Source organism: Psammomys obesus, unplaced genomic scaffold, assembly GCF_907164565.1.
Source record: "Psammomys obesus unplaced genomic scaffold, mPsaObe1.curated_primary_1811, whole genome shotgun sequence".
NCBI lineage: Eukaryota > Metazoa > Chordata > Mammalia > Rodentia > Muridae > Psammomys > Psammomys obesus.
This window is the reverse complement of record NW_026596095.1, coordinates 22,638,323-22,655,656: the sequence shown is the minus strand read 5'-3', so window position 1 is coordinate 22,655,656 and position 17,334 is coordinate 22,638,323. Positions and strand designations below refer to the sequence as shown.

The window sequence follows — 17,334 nt, the reverse complement described above, 5'->3', positions numbered from 1 at the left end:
CAGGAGGAGGCAGATTGGCACTGGTGGAATTATCCACTCATGGGATTTAGTAATGATGAGGCTTAGCATTTAGGAACCAACTAAGCCTTGTTCAGAACTGGACTTCCTCTCAGAAAGTTCTGCACTCTGCCTTGATGCCTTCTAAGCCTAAACTAGACGAGATCTCAATTAAATTAATCTGCTGTTTTTCTCTCTGTGCTCCTGTCACCACCTTTCTCCCCCTATGCTCCCACCACTCCTTCTTCTCTCCCTGTCCATGGAAGCACTTTTCCCAGCAAGGTGGTCCTCACCAGACTAAAACCAAACAAAAACTGTAAAATAATGAATTGACTGATTAACCGAAAATTCCTGGAACTGAAAGGTAGGCTTTGCCAGAAAGAACAGGGAAGGAACAGGGAAAGAAACAGGGAAAATACAAGAAAGCACCAGCAAGGAAGATGCAGGAACTGAGTAATCTTACATACAATTTTCATTAAATTTTAAATGATATGGATAGAGGGCAGATAGATTAATTCTTTCTTTGGCTCATCCTCTCTAACTCACCCCTCCTCTTTGTTCTTTTCTTGTTGGTCATTCACAAGGTCCTAAAGAACAGGATATATGCTTACGTCATTTGCTAAGACACTATTAGTTGACCAAATTAATTTTGCAACTGTCAAAAAAGTTTGAACTGAGGAGGCCTTGCAGCAAGCATTCAGAGCCTTCCTTCCCTGACTTCGTCTTATTGTCGCTAGCAGGTTCTTTTGCCTCTTCAACTGTCCCAGTGTTCCAAAGTCCCCTCTCAGTCTTCTTTTTCAGCAGGTTATCTGTTCCAGATAGCCGCACACCAGCATGTTCCCTTAATCTATGATTCACACTACCACTCCTGAAGACTGACTAAGCTGCATGACATGTACCAGGAAGGCCTCTCACTACCCACCTACACTAGGAGGCCACTCCAGTCTTCACCAACCCCTGAGCTTAGGAACCTTCTCTAGCATATTTGCTGGGCGTCTGATGACAGACAGGTAGTGAAATATGATTTCTAAACATTTTCTTTCGTGGTGAGCATTGTCAAACGTTTGGCTTTGCCTGTCTCAAAGTCATGAAGATACTGTCTTGTGTTCTCTCCAAGAAGTTTATCATGGGAGAAGGTGTGTGTGCGTGGGGGGTGGGGAGGGGCGGGGAGGATCTTGGTTTTCTTTGTCTCAGGGATGGAATCCAAGGCCTGGAGCATGAAAGCATGGTTCTCCTACAAACCCTCATATTTGAGTCTCAGGTCTGTGGTGAAATTAACTTGCATACATGAGGACTTTTATTTTCCTATAAAGCTGTCCACTACCTAGCACACACATTATTGTCAGAGGCCAGGGAACCATCTCATGTGTGAGCCCATTTCTGTCCTGCTAGGGAAATACTGCTACTGCTTTTACTGCTGAACCTGTATGTGAATCCTGAACGAACAAACGTTTTAGTACACAGTTGGTTTCAGACTTTCATAAGCTGTCCTTGTAAGGAGAAACAAAGCCGAAATTTAGATAGAGGTTTTCTGGATTGTCACATCTGTATTGTAAAGAAAACAAAAGTCATAATCAGAAAACACAAACCTGACCATTGTTCGCCACACGAAGGCCACAAATTCTGCATGATTGCGTATGTTCAGTGTAGAAACCTATCAACTCCACGCTGAAAACAGCTTACCTGAGTAAGATAGATGGTATCTTTAAATCTGCGCAATGGGTCTGTACTTTGGGGGAGTTTGAAATGAAGCTGGGCCTGTTGAAGCATTTCATTGTTACCATCCGCATGATGTTGTCGATGAAGGGAAAAGTGGCTACTGTAAGACCAATCCTCTTTAGATGAGACCTTTTGAGTAAAGAGTAAGAGTTACAGATCTTAGCAGCAAAGGCTACTTATATGTTTCTGACAAACCTGGAAATTGCTCTACACATTAAGAAAGAAATTAAGATTTGCTCTGTTGTGTGAATTTCACACATTAAAAAAAAAATTGTCATCACTGGTAATGGAGCAGCCTTGAGAACAAGGCGGGATCCAATTTAAAAACAATGGTCTATATAAGAAGTGGGAAATAGTAAGATCTGGAGAGGACAGGAACTCCACAAGGAGAGCAACAGAACCAAAAAATCTGAGCACAGGGGTCTTTCCTGAGACTCATACTCCAACCAAGTACCACGAATGGAGATAACCTAGAACCCCTGCACAGATGTAGCCCATGGCAGTTCAGTGTCCAAGTGGGTTCCATAGTAATGGGAAGAGGGACTGTCTCTGACATGAACTGATTGGCCTGCTCTTTGATCACCTCCCCCTGAGTGGGGAGCAGCCTTACCAGGCCACAGAAGATGACAATGCAGCCACTCCTGATGAGATCTGATAGACTAAGATCAGAAGGAAGAAGAGGAGGACCTCCCCTATCAATGGACTTGGGGAGGGGCATTCGTGAAGAAGGGGGAGGGAGGGTGGGATCAGGAGGAGAAGAGGGTGGGGCTTATGGGGGGATACAAAGTGAATAAAGTGTAATTAATAAAAGTTAAAAAAATTAAAAAAAAAAAAAACAATGGTCTACTTTCATACTTAGAAAGTTACACTTTAGTATTTCTCTTAGAAGCCTGGTCTAGAAAACATAATTCTGTCTGTTAAAACATTTATCATTCCATCCTTCTTCCTGTTGTTGTCCTTTCATTTTCTGAGATAGGAACCCAAGTAGCACCCATGTTCTCTCCCATGTATGGATGCTAAGCTGATTGTCCTGCCTCCCAAGTGGTAGGCTTACAAGCCAATGCCAGCAAACTGGCTTCACTGTATCTTTCATTTATTTAGATGAATTCTGTTACTAGGTTTTTAAAACCAAATAGTGGACTACAATTGATATTCTGTTTAAAATAGAGCAATTTTAAATAAGAGTAGTAACTCTTACAATAGTAAAGTTTTAGAATTTGTTCACATTCCTTATCCTAGAACTGCCTAGACTATCACTTCTCAACCTGTGGGTCATGACCTTTTTGCAGGTCAAACAACCCTTTCACAGGGGTTGCCCAAGACCATCAGAAAACACAGACATTTATATTACAATTCACAGCAGCAGCAAAGCCACAGGTATGAAGAAATAGCAACAAAAATAATTTTACTGATGGGGGTCACCACAACATGGGGAACTGTTTTAAAGAGTCACAGTATTAGGAAGGTTGAAAACCACTATAGAACGAATTTCAGGCCAGCCTACTTCTGGGCTAGCGAAACCCTGCCTAAAACAATAAATACAATTGAACAAAGGATCTGAATACACATTTCTCAAAGGAAGATATACAAATTGCAATAAGCTCATAATGTTCAGAATAGTCAGCCATCAAAGAAATGCAAAATTGAGGGAGGCAGGGAGGGGTTGGGAGGGGAGGAGGGAGGGGGCTACAGCTGGGATACCAAGTGAATAAACTGTAATTAATATAAAAAATAAAATTTAAAAAAAGAAATGCAAAATTTCCGCAAAAGTATATTACCACAAAAAAAAGTTTTTAAAATAACTGTAGGGAAGGATATAGAAAAGAAGACTAGTAGAAGGACTAAAGGGTGCAGTCACCTCAGAAAACAATTCTGCGCCTTAAGAGATTCATCTCATGATTCAGCAGCTACGCTCATACGTTCACACCTAGGAGGTCTGAAAAACGTACACACTCAAAAACAGGCACACTAACGTTCACAGCAGCTTTCCTCATGACGGCTAAGAGACGGAAATAACATAAGTGTCCATCAACAGGCAAAATGATGAACAAATGTGGAAGATACGTCCAATAGAACATCATCAGTAATGCAACATGTTCAACCAACTTCGTAATACCACATGGTGGGTTATTCTAATCACATGAATCGTGAAGAATTCATAAACCTGTAGATGCAGAGGAGTGGTGCCTAGGGCTGGAGGGCAGGGTCGGAAGGGAGCGGAGAGCGAACGCTCTGAGGGGATCAGAGTTTCCACTGAGTGATGAAAATGTCCTTAAGTCGGAGTGTGGGGATGACTGGACAAGTCTGCAGGCACACTGGGGACCTAGCGAGTTACATACATTAAACAAGCAAATTCTTTACTCAAAAGAGTCACATCTCATTAACAGGGTTTTTAAGGGCACACACACGACTCTAAAATTAAATCTTTGGGTACAGAGTACATATCCATACTGAAAACCAGATACATGAACATGAAGAAAAACATCAGGAGAAAGAAAAGGCAGGCATGAGGAAGGAGAAAATAAAATTGGTGACACAGACCGGGACTTGCTTATCCTGTTCATCCTTCTAACATGGCTGAGTATCCTGTTCTGAATAGCTGTAAGGGATTATTAGGCTGTATAGAAAGTGTCCATTCAAGGCCAGCAGGATGGCCCAGCTGGGGAAGGCACTGGTTGCTCAGACTGACACTTGGACCCCAGAACTCCGGTGGCAGAAGAGAACCAGCTCCTCTGACCACCACACACACACATGGCAAGAATAAACGCCCACACACAAATAAATAACAAATAAATCAATGTTTTTAGCAACTGGAGTTGTTTCTGTGTATAACTAAAAGTCAAGCTTAAGCATCCACGGGCTTCTGCTTACCTTTTAGGTGTTCCTGAAGGCACACGATTAAAAGCATACTGAACAGCTATCCACTCAAACTGGCAATTAGAAGATCTTTCGCTCCCCAGACTTTAAAGCAGAATTCTTTTCTTTCATCCTCTTCCTGAACTATCAACTGAATAGGAAGTGGCTCTCATCTGACCCTCTGAACCTGCTGTCTACTGTTGTAGATCGGGGGAAATGGACAACCTGGTGGCTCACCTTTTTGAGCGTGCTAAAGGAAGGCCATGACTGGTAGCCATATTCGGACACCAATCGAGCTTTTGGGAAGATACTCCAATTCCAGCAGTCATTCAAATAGTCATAAAAATGTACATCGCCATAACGGATGCTTTCAGGGTCTTCGGCGATCCAGCCTTCCTCCATGGTTTTGACCCCGTTGGTAGGGCTGGATGCAATAAAAGGACGGCTCCCGTCTTCCTGAACACAGAAATGAAACGATTTTAAGGATAATATGTTGATTTGGTAGGTTACAGACAGTGGACTCCTTTAAAAATAAAAAAAAAAAAAATCAGTTTCTAGAAATGCCAAATAGCTGAGAGAGTTAACAGGATAGTGACCTCCCTTCCCTGTCAACACTGCCCCGTTCTTCGGTGCCTTCCTTCCTCTCTATGTGAGTACCTGAGCCCATGCCTCCTAGCACCTCTTCCCAGGGTCCTCAGCCATGCTTTGCTTTCCTTCTTCCCCCATAAGCAGTGCACTGTCTCAGCCAGTTTCTCAACTTTGGTACTATTGACTTCTGGGTTAATAGCGGGGGGGGGGGGGCAGGGGGGAGATGAAAGGACATGAGTCTCTTATCCTGAGTGGCATATAGCAACATCTCTATCTTGTAACACCTGCTAGGTAGCCTGAGTTCCTTCATCTAAAGTATCTTCATCTGTGACAAATTTTCCCTAGGGACAAAATCGCTGCATTTCAGGAACCCGGGTTAATGAAAACTACTGAGTCAGATATGCTTGGGTTCAAAACTCAACTCAAACTATTACTGGTTTGGGGCAGATCTCAGGAGTCTTATCTGTAGGAAATTCTAGATCGTGATATTATGTGCTTGTTTAGTGCAAGATGAACCACTAGGAACTAATCGTAACAATTATGCCCTGATGGCAATAACAATAGTAATTGTTACATAGCGTTTCACACTGTCCATTTTCAGGGAACTCTAAACATCATCGTGACCTAGAATGAAGACATCTGTAAAGTCTGAGACAAAGAGCAATAAAAACCCCTGCGAGTTAGTACCTCTTTCTAACTCACTTTTCTAAGTAGAAAAGCGGACATTAAGCAAACTGCCAAAGATTACGTAGACAGGATTGTGAATCATGGGTTCTTCGTCGCTATACTATTAAATAAAAATTCCTAGGTTTTAAAATCAAATTGTTACATTGGATCAGATATGAGAAACAAGCATTCTTAACTGATGAGCTATTTCTGCAGCACCGGCGCGGTGGCCCACAACCAACCATAACTCTAGTTCCAGAGGATCCAGTGTCTTCTACAGGCAACAGCCATGCATATGACACACACATATATGTACATTCAGGCAAAAACTCATAAGGTAAAAATAGACAAATCTTTTAAATAAATACACATAAAATCATTACCTATCACGTACTATTTTTTAAATATATTCCTTTTCAAATTTCTTCAGAACATACCAAACATATGAGTACAGACACAAAGTTGTAAAGACAGCCAGACTATTAAATCACTCAGTAGAATATTAGTTTTTAAAAAATCTTTTAAAAGTGTTACTGAAAAAAATACCACTTTCCTCTCACCACGAACGAGGACTGTGTGTCAGCGCAGACTGTGCAATATGCCTACTTCACAACAGTGATACAAAGAATGCCACCACAGCAGAGCCCAAGGTACACATGGGAACAAGAGCTGCCTTTCCTGTGACCCTCACAGCACCGACCAAAATGGTCATGTCTGATACGCACCAGCATATACATCAGAACATACAGGTACATCTGCACGTGCGTCCGTGGTCACAGAACTGTAGAGGTGGGACACCACCAAATCATCTAATCTATACTCAGGAACCATTTGGAGATCTACACGTGGACTCCAGGGTGGGAAACGCCGTGACAGGAAGCACTGGATCCATGTGGAGAATCCCAAAGACAGTTTATCTTCCCAGAAATCCACACACAACCCACGTGGATCAGTTCATATGCGATAGCATTATGATGAAATACTCTGAATTCAAATGATGCTCAAAAGACTGCCTTTAAAAGAGGCATAAAAAAAAAAAAAAAAAAAGACTGGGCAGTGGTAACACATGCCTTCAATCCCTGCACTTGGGAGGCAGAGGCAGGGGGACCTCAGTGAGTTTGAGGCCAGTTTAGTCTACAGAGCAAATTTCAGGACAGACAAAGGTACACAGAAAACTCTGCTTCGAGGTAAAAAGAAAAAAGTGTACAGTACACTACACTACATTGAGAACAAGGCATTTTAGAAGCACATTCTTCAATTCTACTGCACCAAAACCATCACTTACTGATAAGACAACCTCTCTGATGTTTTTCACATAGAGGGTCACATAATCGTTGAAGTAAGTTTTCAAGTTATGGGGCTCTATATGGAACAAGTTCACTCTCAGAGCCACTTCGTTCTCGTTATTACCACTCCATATGATGATGGAGGGGTGGGGTTTCAGTCTCCTGATCTGAAAGGTAAGAAAACATAAAATGATTTCCCCACACTTAACACAGAAGAACTCAGAGCTATCCCAATTAATAAAATGACAATCACCGCATTTCCTTGCCTACTTCATAAAGTCATAAAATGGCTACTCAAGCACTTTGGCGATGCAATTTAATAGCTCTCCGAAAAACTGGAGGAGACAACTCTGTCATTTGAGTGCTTTGTACTCAAGCAGGAAAACCTGAGTTCCATCCCCAGCACCCATGTCAAAAACTGGGCAGGGCTGAGCACATCTTTAATTGTGGTACTGAAGAGGCAAAGACCAGAGAATTTCAGGGCTCACTGACCAGCTAGACTAGACTAATCCATGATCGGAGGTTTCAGTGATAAAAAAAAAATAAGCAAATCAATAAAATCTTTTAAATAAATAAACATAAAATCATTAACTAGGCATGTGTCAAATGCAAAACAATTCATGGATTCAAGAGTCACATGAAATCTTTGTCCTGAGCTAGACCGGTATTCATTTGCTGAGGAGCAGCAGCATTGCGGAAATGGTGGACAGGTGATTTGGGCATGTTACATGTTTGGAGAGGCCCACTAAACCTCTCACCACACCACCAAGCAGGCAGCTGGATACAAGAATGAGGACTTTATCAGAGACTGGAAGATCGGGCATAAACCTGATAGTTCTCAGCAGGCAGATGCTATTTCTGCCATGACACGGGGTGAATCACTCAGGAAATCAATTACCAGACTGCAATTTTTCATAGAATTTAGTAGGAAACACCAAATAGAAATAAGTGATTGAACAAAAGGGAAAAAATAAGATGTGTTCGTTTTCTCCTTTCAGAGGTGTAGTAGCAGCAAACCTGGTACGCAGCTTCTGTTCTCACCGACTCCATGAAGCCCTCATCGGTTGGATAGAGGGCAGAGGCAAACATAAAGTCCTGCCACACCTGCCCAACAGAAGAAAAGGCAATGTCACCGCACAGAGAGCAAACTTCATTCTCACCAAGGGCATTATCTGTCGAATAAAGGAAAAACAACTTCTCCTTCAAATGCATCCACCTGAGCATCTATGTACAGAGGAAAGGTGATGCCCACACACTTTTCAGGGTTGCACAAAAATGTTTAGAAGCCCGAGAGAACGTTAAATAAGCAGGGAGGATGAGGAAGGAAAGAGGATCCAAAAAAGGAAATGGTGAGAGAGAGGGGAGAAATAAAGCTCGGTAGGCCCTTCCCCGTTTTCTTATTCTTTCCCATCTCACTAGGCACCGAGTAGCAAGAGGTACACCAGACTTTTAACAGGACAGAACGGTTAGAAAGAATTTAGCTTTTTTGCAGACAGAAAGATTCCTAGATGCGCACTTAAGTAACGAGACCAAGAAGCCCTCTCCTAGGAGGCCTGTGTGGAGCAGCTGATCAAGCTAAGTCCCCAAGCAGCCTGCCTTTCTGCCAGTCTTGATTCCACCATATACAGACGGTGAACAACTGGGCAGGGAACAGAGCCTCTGCATGGGTCAGCTTAACTCTCTGTAAATGGGGACAGAGAACAAGAGTAACCATGTCGTGAAAGCATGAAAAAAAAAAAGAAAAAGTAAAACAAAATAAACATGCATAACTGAGAAAAATGCCTGGCAGTCAATGAACAGTGTAGAGTGTGGTTGTCATTATCAGGATGCTGTCATTGTTGCTGGGATTCCAGCTCTCTTCTGGTGCTCTCTACTTCAAGAATTAATATATATACAATTGGCCCTCCATATCCATGAGGTTTGCATCTAAAGATTCAACTACGGGCTGGGTGTGGTGGTGCACGCCTGTAATCCCGGCACTCAGGGCGGCAGCGGTAGGCGGATCTCTGTGAGTTTGAGGCCAGCCTGTCTACAAAGCGAGTCCAGGACAGCCAAGGACACACAGAAAAACCCTGTATTAAAAAAAAAAAAAAACAGAACAAAACAAAACAAAAACCAAAAGCCAGAACAAAATAAAAAAAAGCTTAAACCATGGGTCAAAAATATCCAGAAAAAAAAAATCACACACACATATGCATGCGTGCACACACACACACACACACACACACACACACACGCACGCACACACACACACACTCACACACACTCACGCGCACACACTCGCACACACACACACGCACACGCACACACACGCATCCTGTGTACACATGTACATGTGCTACGTATTTGAGCACATACAGATTCTTTCTCAGGGTTGGAAAGACGGCTCGTGGGTTAAGCTCACTTGTTTCTCTCACAGCTCCCAGCACTCACATGGCAGTTTACACCCACATTTAACTCCAGGAGATCTGATACCCTCATCTAGCCCGAGGGCACAGGCTTGCACATGGCACATACACACATGTAGGTATTTATCACATACAGTGTGTGTGCGCGTGCGCGTGTGTTGTATGCGTGTGTTTAATGAACCATGAAGTATATAACATGATACAGATGATGTCTATGAAATGGCCCAATAATAACAAAGCGTGTGAAAGGATGTGGGTATGCTGGTGCAAACATTCCATCTCTTTAAGTGAGGGGGCTGGGTATCTAGGAACCGGACGCCCGCAGGGCTCCTAAAGTCAGCTCTTCAGAGATAATGAGAGATGGGGGCATCTCCTTGCCTACTCTTCCTCTTATCAAAACTTGCAGACTAAGAACATATTTTCTTTGGTTAATTTTATTATTTTTGTTTCTCTCCAGAGCTCATCCAGAGCTCCTTAACTTACTTAATATTTTATCTTCTTATGTACACCTATATGTCACAAGAAAAATTATGAAGGTATAACTCACATATAATGGCTATAATTTTAAAACGGTAGAGAATTCCGCTTTTTGTTGGCAACTATAGTTCACTTATTCCTTGGCCAAAATAAATAAATAAATAAACAAACAAACAAACACACACACACAAAATATAGACCATGACTCCCTGCTCTGAGAGAAGTGTTAAAGGGTGATGATATCAACCCACATCAGAGTGGGGGCGAGCCTCCTACGGACACATCAAGACTGTCTCACGCACTCACCATTATTCCAAGTTTATCACAGAGGTCATAGAACTCGTCCTGCTCGTAGATGCCTCCTCCCCACACCCGCAGGGTGTTCATGTTGGCGTCCACGACAGACTGCAAAAGGAGCTGCAACCTGTGGGTGGGATTGCAAAAGCAATGCGAAGCGTTACAAAATTTTTCAAATCTGTTAAGGAAAAAAGCCACTTTAAAAATCAAAACGACTTTGTTCTAATTGACGCCAAAGAAACTGAGGTAAAATAACAGAGACTAGTTGTAACCACATTAATCAAACAAACTGAAAAAAAGAAAACTAACTGTGGGTGATTCTTTATTATGTAAGTTGTCAGTAGCCTTAGACTGTCTCTTAAATTACTCTTTGCTTTATATTTTGACCTGTAAGAAAATACAGCAGAGGGACAGGGAAATGGCTTAGAAAGCAAAGTACTTGACCCAGAAGCGTGAAGACCTGGTTTGATTCCAAACAATAGTAAAATGTGGCCTGTGGGGGTGGGTGCCTGTAACTGTAGCCCATCAGTAAGCCCCAGGTTCAGTGAGATTCCTTTCTCAAAAGCTAGGGTGGCAAGTGACTGAGTGAGACACCGACATCAACCTCTGGCCTCCACATGTGTGGACAGGCCACCGGACACGCGCACACATACACAAAACAAAGGGAGAGGCGAGGTACAGAGCAAACACACCATATACATAAATGCATACTAATTTTTAAATTCTGTTTTCAAGACCTTCAAAGAACACTTGCAGTTTTCTTCCAGATTAAGACCTCTCACGTTTTTGCTTTGCTTTGTCAGTTTTATTGTGTGTGTGTTTAAGGTATACAGCAGGGCGTTGTAGGATAGCTGTTGATAGTAAAAAGGTTACGACTGCAGTGCATTAGCTGACCCATCATTGTTTAATTAGCTAGCTCCCTTTGGTTTCATGCACAGGAAAAATTTATCACCCAGAATCCTCATGTCCTCACATTATCCCTCAGGTCTCCAGACTTGTTCTCTAGACTATTTTGTGTGCTCTTATATTTCTACATATTCCCCTCCCACCAAGATTTTTTTAGTTTCTTAGTGAAGTAAAAAAATGGCTGGTGAGATGGCTGAGAGGGTAAAGTGTTTTCTGAACAAGCATGAGGACCTGAGTTCAAATCCCCAGATCCCACACAAAGGACACTCAAGCACACAACTGTAATTCCAGGGCTCTTACAGCAGCATGGGAGGTGGAAACAAGATCCCTAATGCTCTTGGGCCTGAAAACCTGTTATACAGAGTGGTGAACAACGAAGAGATCCTGTCTCAAGTAAGACAGATGGTGAGGATTGACGCCCAAGGTTGTCCTCTGTGTTGCATAGTTTCATGTCAACTAGACCAAAGCCAAAGCAGAGAGGAGGGAGCCTCAATTAAGACAATGTCACCATAAGATCGGGAGCCTGTAAGGTGTTTCCTTAATTAGCGATTGATGTGGGAGGGCCCAGGCCAGTGTAGGTGGTGTCATCCCTGGGCCGGTAGTTCTGGGTGCTGTAAGAAAGCAGGTTGAGCAAGCCATGGAGAGCAAGCCAGCAAACAGCACTCTTGGTGGTCTCCACATCAGCTCCTGCCTCCAGGTTCCCACCCAACTTGAGCTCCTGTCCTTACTTCCATCAGTGATGAACAGTGATGTGGGCACATCACTAAACCTTTTCATCCCCATTTTGCTTTTGGTCACAGTGTTTTATCATAGCAATAGTAACCCTAACTAAAACCTCCTCTGGCCTCCACAGGCGTGTGGCATGCATGTGAACCTATACTCATGCTCATGAACACAGACATGTGCACAGACAGACAGATAGACACACACACACATGCCACACATACAAAAGAAGATTTTGTTAAGTAAAATAATATTTTAGCATAAAAAAATAAATGTAGCCCCTTATCCCTTAAAATCATGCTCAGAATTATTGAATGTATTCCTTGAAGAACAACAACAAGTTGGATTTAATTTTTTATCTGAAGCTAATTAGCCTAAATATCAATGTGTCACTTTCTTTCTGCAGAGAAAAACATTTAATGGTTTTCTAAAAAGTGGATGTCATTAACAGTCTCAGACTTGCTAGCTGTAAGACTATTATCTCAAGAGAGAAAGAATGACTGAAAACAATCTGAAATTTCTGGCACCCTATCATTCTGTATTAGCCTCAGGTCCTTCTGCTGGGATTAAAGGAACGGATGCACAGAACTTCAAACTTTGAGTTTACTGGCGTAGCAGAAAGAGCAGGGTGGGTGGGTGGGTGGGGAGTGATAGGTAAAAAAAAAAGCCAACACTTACACTTCGGAAGTGACTTTATCTTGGAATGAGTCCGCTGGGATCCAGTTTGAGCCTTTCAGAAATATAGGAAGCCCATTAATTTTGAAGTAGAAACTTAGGCCAGGAGACCCTTTAATGGGCTCTTCTATAAGTTGCACGGTTCTGAAATAAACCTGAATTGAGAAGACATAACTATTGAATGTAAACTTAAAAGCATAAGCAAACTGGGTTTTTTTTTTTTTTTTTTTTTTTTTTTTTGTTTTTGTTTTTGTTTTTCATAAAGGAGCGTAGTGGGTTTGGGAAGGTGGCTCACAAGCGTGAGTTCACCACGCCAGCATCTGGCTAGACGTGACCACGCCCTCCTGTAGCGATGAGAGGGGTGGAGACAGGGGGTTCTCTGGGGCTACTGACCAGCCAACCCTGCTGAAGAAGCAGTGAGCTCCAGGTCCCGTGAGAGGTTCTGTCTCATGGGAATGAAGTGGCGCGCGATAGAGAAACGCATCTGACATCCTCCCTGACCTAACTCATGCATGTGGGGCTGCACACACCTGCACACATACCTGTGCACAAACACATCACACATGCATACAAACATTTTTTGAAAGGGAAGCATAAATCAGTTAAAAGATTTACTTGTTTATTGTGTGTGTGAGAGTATTGCTGTACACCTATAATCCCAGTACTCCGGAGGCAGTGGAGTGCTAGAGATAGGAGGAAAGAGAGTTCCAGAGAGGCCTGAGGTGTATAGCGAGACCCAGTGTCGAAGAAACAAGGCAGAGACTCAGCTTGTTCTCCACAGTTGCCCTGAGAATCTGCTGGCCATCGTTGGCCGTCTGCTCTGAAGTCTATAACCTCACTATTGTTCAGTATATTCTTACTTTGAACCCTAATGTCTTCCCACAGGCCTACACAAAAACATAAAAACTAAGTAGTATTCATTAACTTGGTTCACAGTCATATTTAATATTCTAATTTAAATTATAATCAAAATTCACTTTAGAGTTAAATCATATTTTGGCTTATTCTAAAAGACCATTTATGATTTTTTTCTTCCCACTCTATAGATAAACTGAAAAAACATGACTACAAGACTTAAATTCTCAGGCTCAGGTTGTGGCTCCATTGAGAGCCTGCCTGCCTAGCATGCACAAAGCTTTGGGTTGGATTCCTGTGACTTCTAAAGCTAGGTGTAGCGGTACCTATCTACAACTTAGGAGCTGGAGGCAGTGGAAAGAGAAATTAAAGGTCATCCTTATCTGCATGCCAAAATTGGGCTACAAGCAACTGCAGTTCTAAAGAACAGAACACTTCAATTTTCAACTTACATCTGTGTAGCCTACACCTAAAAAAATGCAGAAATTTTAAACTGACAGGTAAGAGAAACTGGGTGTGACTATAAATAAGAAGTGCAACTATGATGACAGGCATTTCTCCCTTGACTTTTCAGAAGTCAGTAATTAATTATACCTAATGAAAATGGAATGTCTTTAAAAATACATTTACAGGATATTCCTATTTTGGAAGTCCTCAGCTTTCATTTATAAACTACGTTCAGTGTTTGAAATTAAGTATGAAGGCAGACAAGACAGACAGACAGACAGACAGACAGAATGTTTCGAGGGGACTGGAGAGACAACTCAGTGGGTTGTGTGCATGCCACACCATCATGAAGACCTGAACTTGGACCCGCAGATCTCTGTAAAGAAAATCAGTATGTGCACAGTTCCAGCATGTGCCTATAACCTAACACTGGGAAAGTAGAAAGAGGAGGATCTCGGCGGCTGGCCAGACAGTTTTCCAAATCATTGAGTTCTAGGTTTAGTGAGAGACTTTGTCTGAAAGAGTTCAGTAGAGAAAAACACCTTGATCAACCTCTGGCCTCTACAAATGCACATATGAATGTCTGTGTTCAGTGGCACACACAAACACACAGCATGTATTCACACATACAGCACACATATGCCCAAAAAATGCTATGTACTGTGTCATGTTATAGCCAGTTATTCACGATGTAAAGAAAAAAGTAATCAAATATTTTAAACCTAGACAGAACAAGCTCTTTAAAAAAACAAAGATTGATTAAGCTTTACAAACCAAAAACTAAGAATGCATCAAAGTGTTTACAGGGTGGACATGCTGTACTGTTTGGCAAAGAAACCGGGAAGCAGTCAGCATTGGTACACACCTACAGGAAGAAGGACACAGCAACCCAGCTAGCTAAAAAATTTAGCTGCAAGAGACAGAACAGGTGATCAGAGGATACTTTGCCTTATAAATGGGTGAGTCTCTGGGCACCAACAGACCTGTAGTTTGTTATATCGCCTTGTTGTCCGCTTAGTTCACCAAGGACCACCTACTATGTGTGTTGTCGGCACCACGATATAAGAAGCACTGAACTACTCAAAGTACAAGATGATCTTTGACCCTCACGGTAACCCTGTAAACTCTGTGCTAACATCTGTGCACAGATGTTACAAGGGCAGTCATAGGCAACACTGAGCTGCCTTAGTAGGAAACATGGCAGTACCTCTAAACTGTCCTAGGAGTCACTGCTCCATTAACAAGAAAAGAAATGACAAGTTCACATGAGAAAATCTTTGGCAAAACAGAAAATATACTAACTTTATAAACCCCTGTGGTGGTTCAAATGAGAATGCCCCCCCCCCCCATTTGGATCATATATTTGAAGGTTAGGTCCCTAGTTGGTGGAACTGTTTGGGAAGGATTGGAAGGTATGGCCTTATTGGAGGAAGTGTGTCACTGGGTGGGGCTTCAAGGTTTCAAAAGCCTATGCCAGGTCCAGTCTCTCTATCTGCCTTCAACTTTCAGATAAGTTGTAAGCTCCCCGGTGCAGCCCCAGTGCCATGCCAGCCTGCCTGCTGTCCCTACTCCGTGATGGTCATGGACTACTCTCTGTAACTGTAAGCAAGCCCCTAATTAAATGTTCTCTTTTATAAGTTGCCTTGTCATGGTGTCTCTTCACAGCAATAGAAACGTAACTAAGACAATCCCCAAGGCTGAGAACATATCATTTCAGTATTCACAAGACAAGAAGGAAAAGGCACACACGGTACCGTGCTGACAATGCCCTGAGGGGCTGAGCAGCTGAGCCACCATTTGAGCAGTGAGCTGAGTCAGCCAGCTAGCTCAAGAAGCGCCGTGTTTATTTAAATGAACAGTTGACCAATAACCACAGTTACTCGGAAATGAGGGCATTTTCTTGGAAGAGAATGAAGTATGCATTGCCAGTATCTAAGGCCAATAATAAAATTCAAGAGAAAAACAAGGGCTGGAGAGATGGCTCAGTGGTTAAGAGCACTGTCTGCTCTTCCAAAGGACCTGGGTTCAATTCTCAGCACCTACATGGCAGCTCACAACTGTCTGTACCACCAATTCCAAGGGATCTGACACCTTCACACATAAAATAAAAATTAAATAAATTACCAACCCTAATATTAAAAAAAAGAAAGAAAGAAAGTTTGTACTGGGCTGGAGAGATGGCTCAGAAGTTAAGAGCACTGGCTGTTCTTCCAAAGGTCCTCAGTTCAACTCCCAGCAACTATATGGTGGCTCATAACCATCTATAATGAGATTTGGTGCCCTCTTCTGGCATGTAGGCACACATGAAGGCAGAATACTGTATAAATAACAAATTTTTAAAATTTAAAAATTAAGATCAAAGAGAGAACTTGAAGCCACCACCCTGAGCTTAAGAGCCCCTAACACTTGACACCTCAGATGACATCAGTGGGAACACCGAGAATGTGAATGTGGTAGGACAGGTTGAAACGCTTCAACCTTGGGAAGATTCGTAACCCTCAGGACAGCAGCATTCTTCCAATAGCCCAGGCAGGGTATTCCAGTGTCATCACACATGGGCAGAGGTAGTGTAAGTAAACGATGGAGGTCTAGCAACAGAATGAAGAGGGCTCTGAAATGGCTTGAGGTCACAATCCAAGTAACTTTAAGAAACTATCTCTTGCTGGTTTTACCTTTTAAATACTTGTTTTTTCAAATGTTAAATTATGTGTATGGGCATGTGTCTGTGTGGGCATATGTGTAAGTGCGTGCAAGTGCCCAGGAGGCCAGAAAAAAATCATCGGGTCCCATGGAGCCATCCATAAGATGCTGGAAAGCAAACCAGGCTCCCATCTGCCACCCCCAGGAACTTGTTCGACTTTAGTGTAATAGCTACAGCTATCTGAAGAGACTATTACATCCTCTCTCCCTTTCCAGCTAGATATGAATGATATATATGGTATATATTAGTTTTGTGATGTCAGAGTTTCTTCACATGTTCCAAAGCAACATTGAACTGACTGTATGCAGATGCAATGAGAAGCTCTTTCTCCTCATTAACATATTAAAGACATTCGCAAGCATGAAAAAAATGATGTTATTTTTCACCCTCAACTTTTTTATTTCCTAACTATATTCTTTCACAAAAGGAGTCGATGGACCTACAGAAGTTCATAAACTTCTGGTGGTAATTTCAAATGAATAAATAATTTTATTCTCAGTTTCAATATTTAGCATGCCAAGTATCAGTATCTATGGCCCACAGAAACATAAGCACAGCATAATGTTTACTATTTTTTGAAAGTATAAAGTAGTTATGTGTCAAAAATAGATTTAAGATCACCAATGAAGGGCAAAGGAATTATTTATTTTTTTTACTATCTATTAATGTTACAAATAGTATTAACTTATAAACCACAATACCTTTCAGTGTTTTTCCTGTTAAAAAGTGTCTC

The 17,334-nt window shown here is 42.1% G+C and overlaps 1 protein-coding gene across 2 annotated transcripts in view; it reads right to left on the bottom strand.

Moving 5' to 3' along the window:
- Window positions 1-17,334, bottom strand: part of Manba (mannosidase beta) — an 85,425-nt gene that overhangs the window by 26,598 nt on the left and 41,493 nt on the right. For both annotated transcript variants that reach the window (XR_008722596.1, XM_055628244.1), the window contains exons 8-13: window positions 12,602-12,753; window positions 10,304-10,421; window positions 8,130-8,216; window positions 7,112-7,279; window positions 4,810-5,028; window positions 1,681-1,845 (exon numbers count right to left, since the gene is read on the bottom strand). Coding sequence is in view for 1 of the 2 variants with exons in the window: in XM_055628244.1 (XP_055484219.1) it covers window positions 1,681-1,845; window positions 4,810-5,028; window positions 7,112-7,279; window positions 8,130-8,216; window positions 10,304-10,421; window positions 12,602-12,753 (909 nt within the window). In the remaining variant the exon portion in view is untranslated. The remainder of the gene's footprint in view (window positions 1-1,680; window positions 1,846-4,809; window positions 5,029-7,111; window positions 7,280-8,129; window positions 8,217-10,303; window positions 10,422-12,601; window positions 12,754-17,334) is intronic.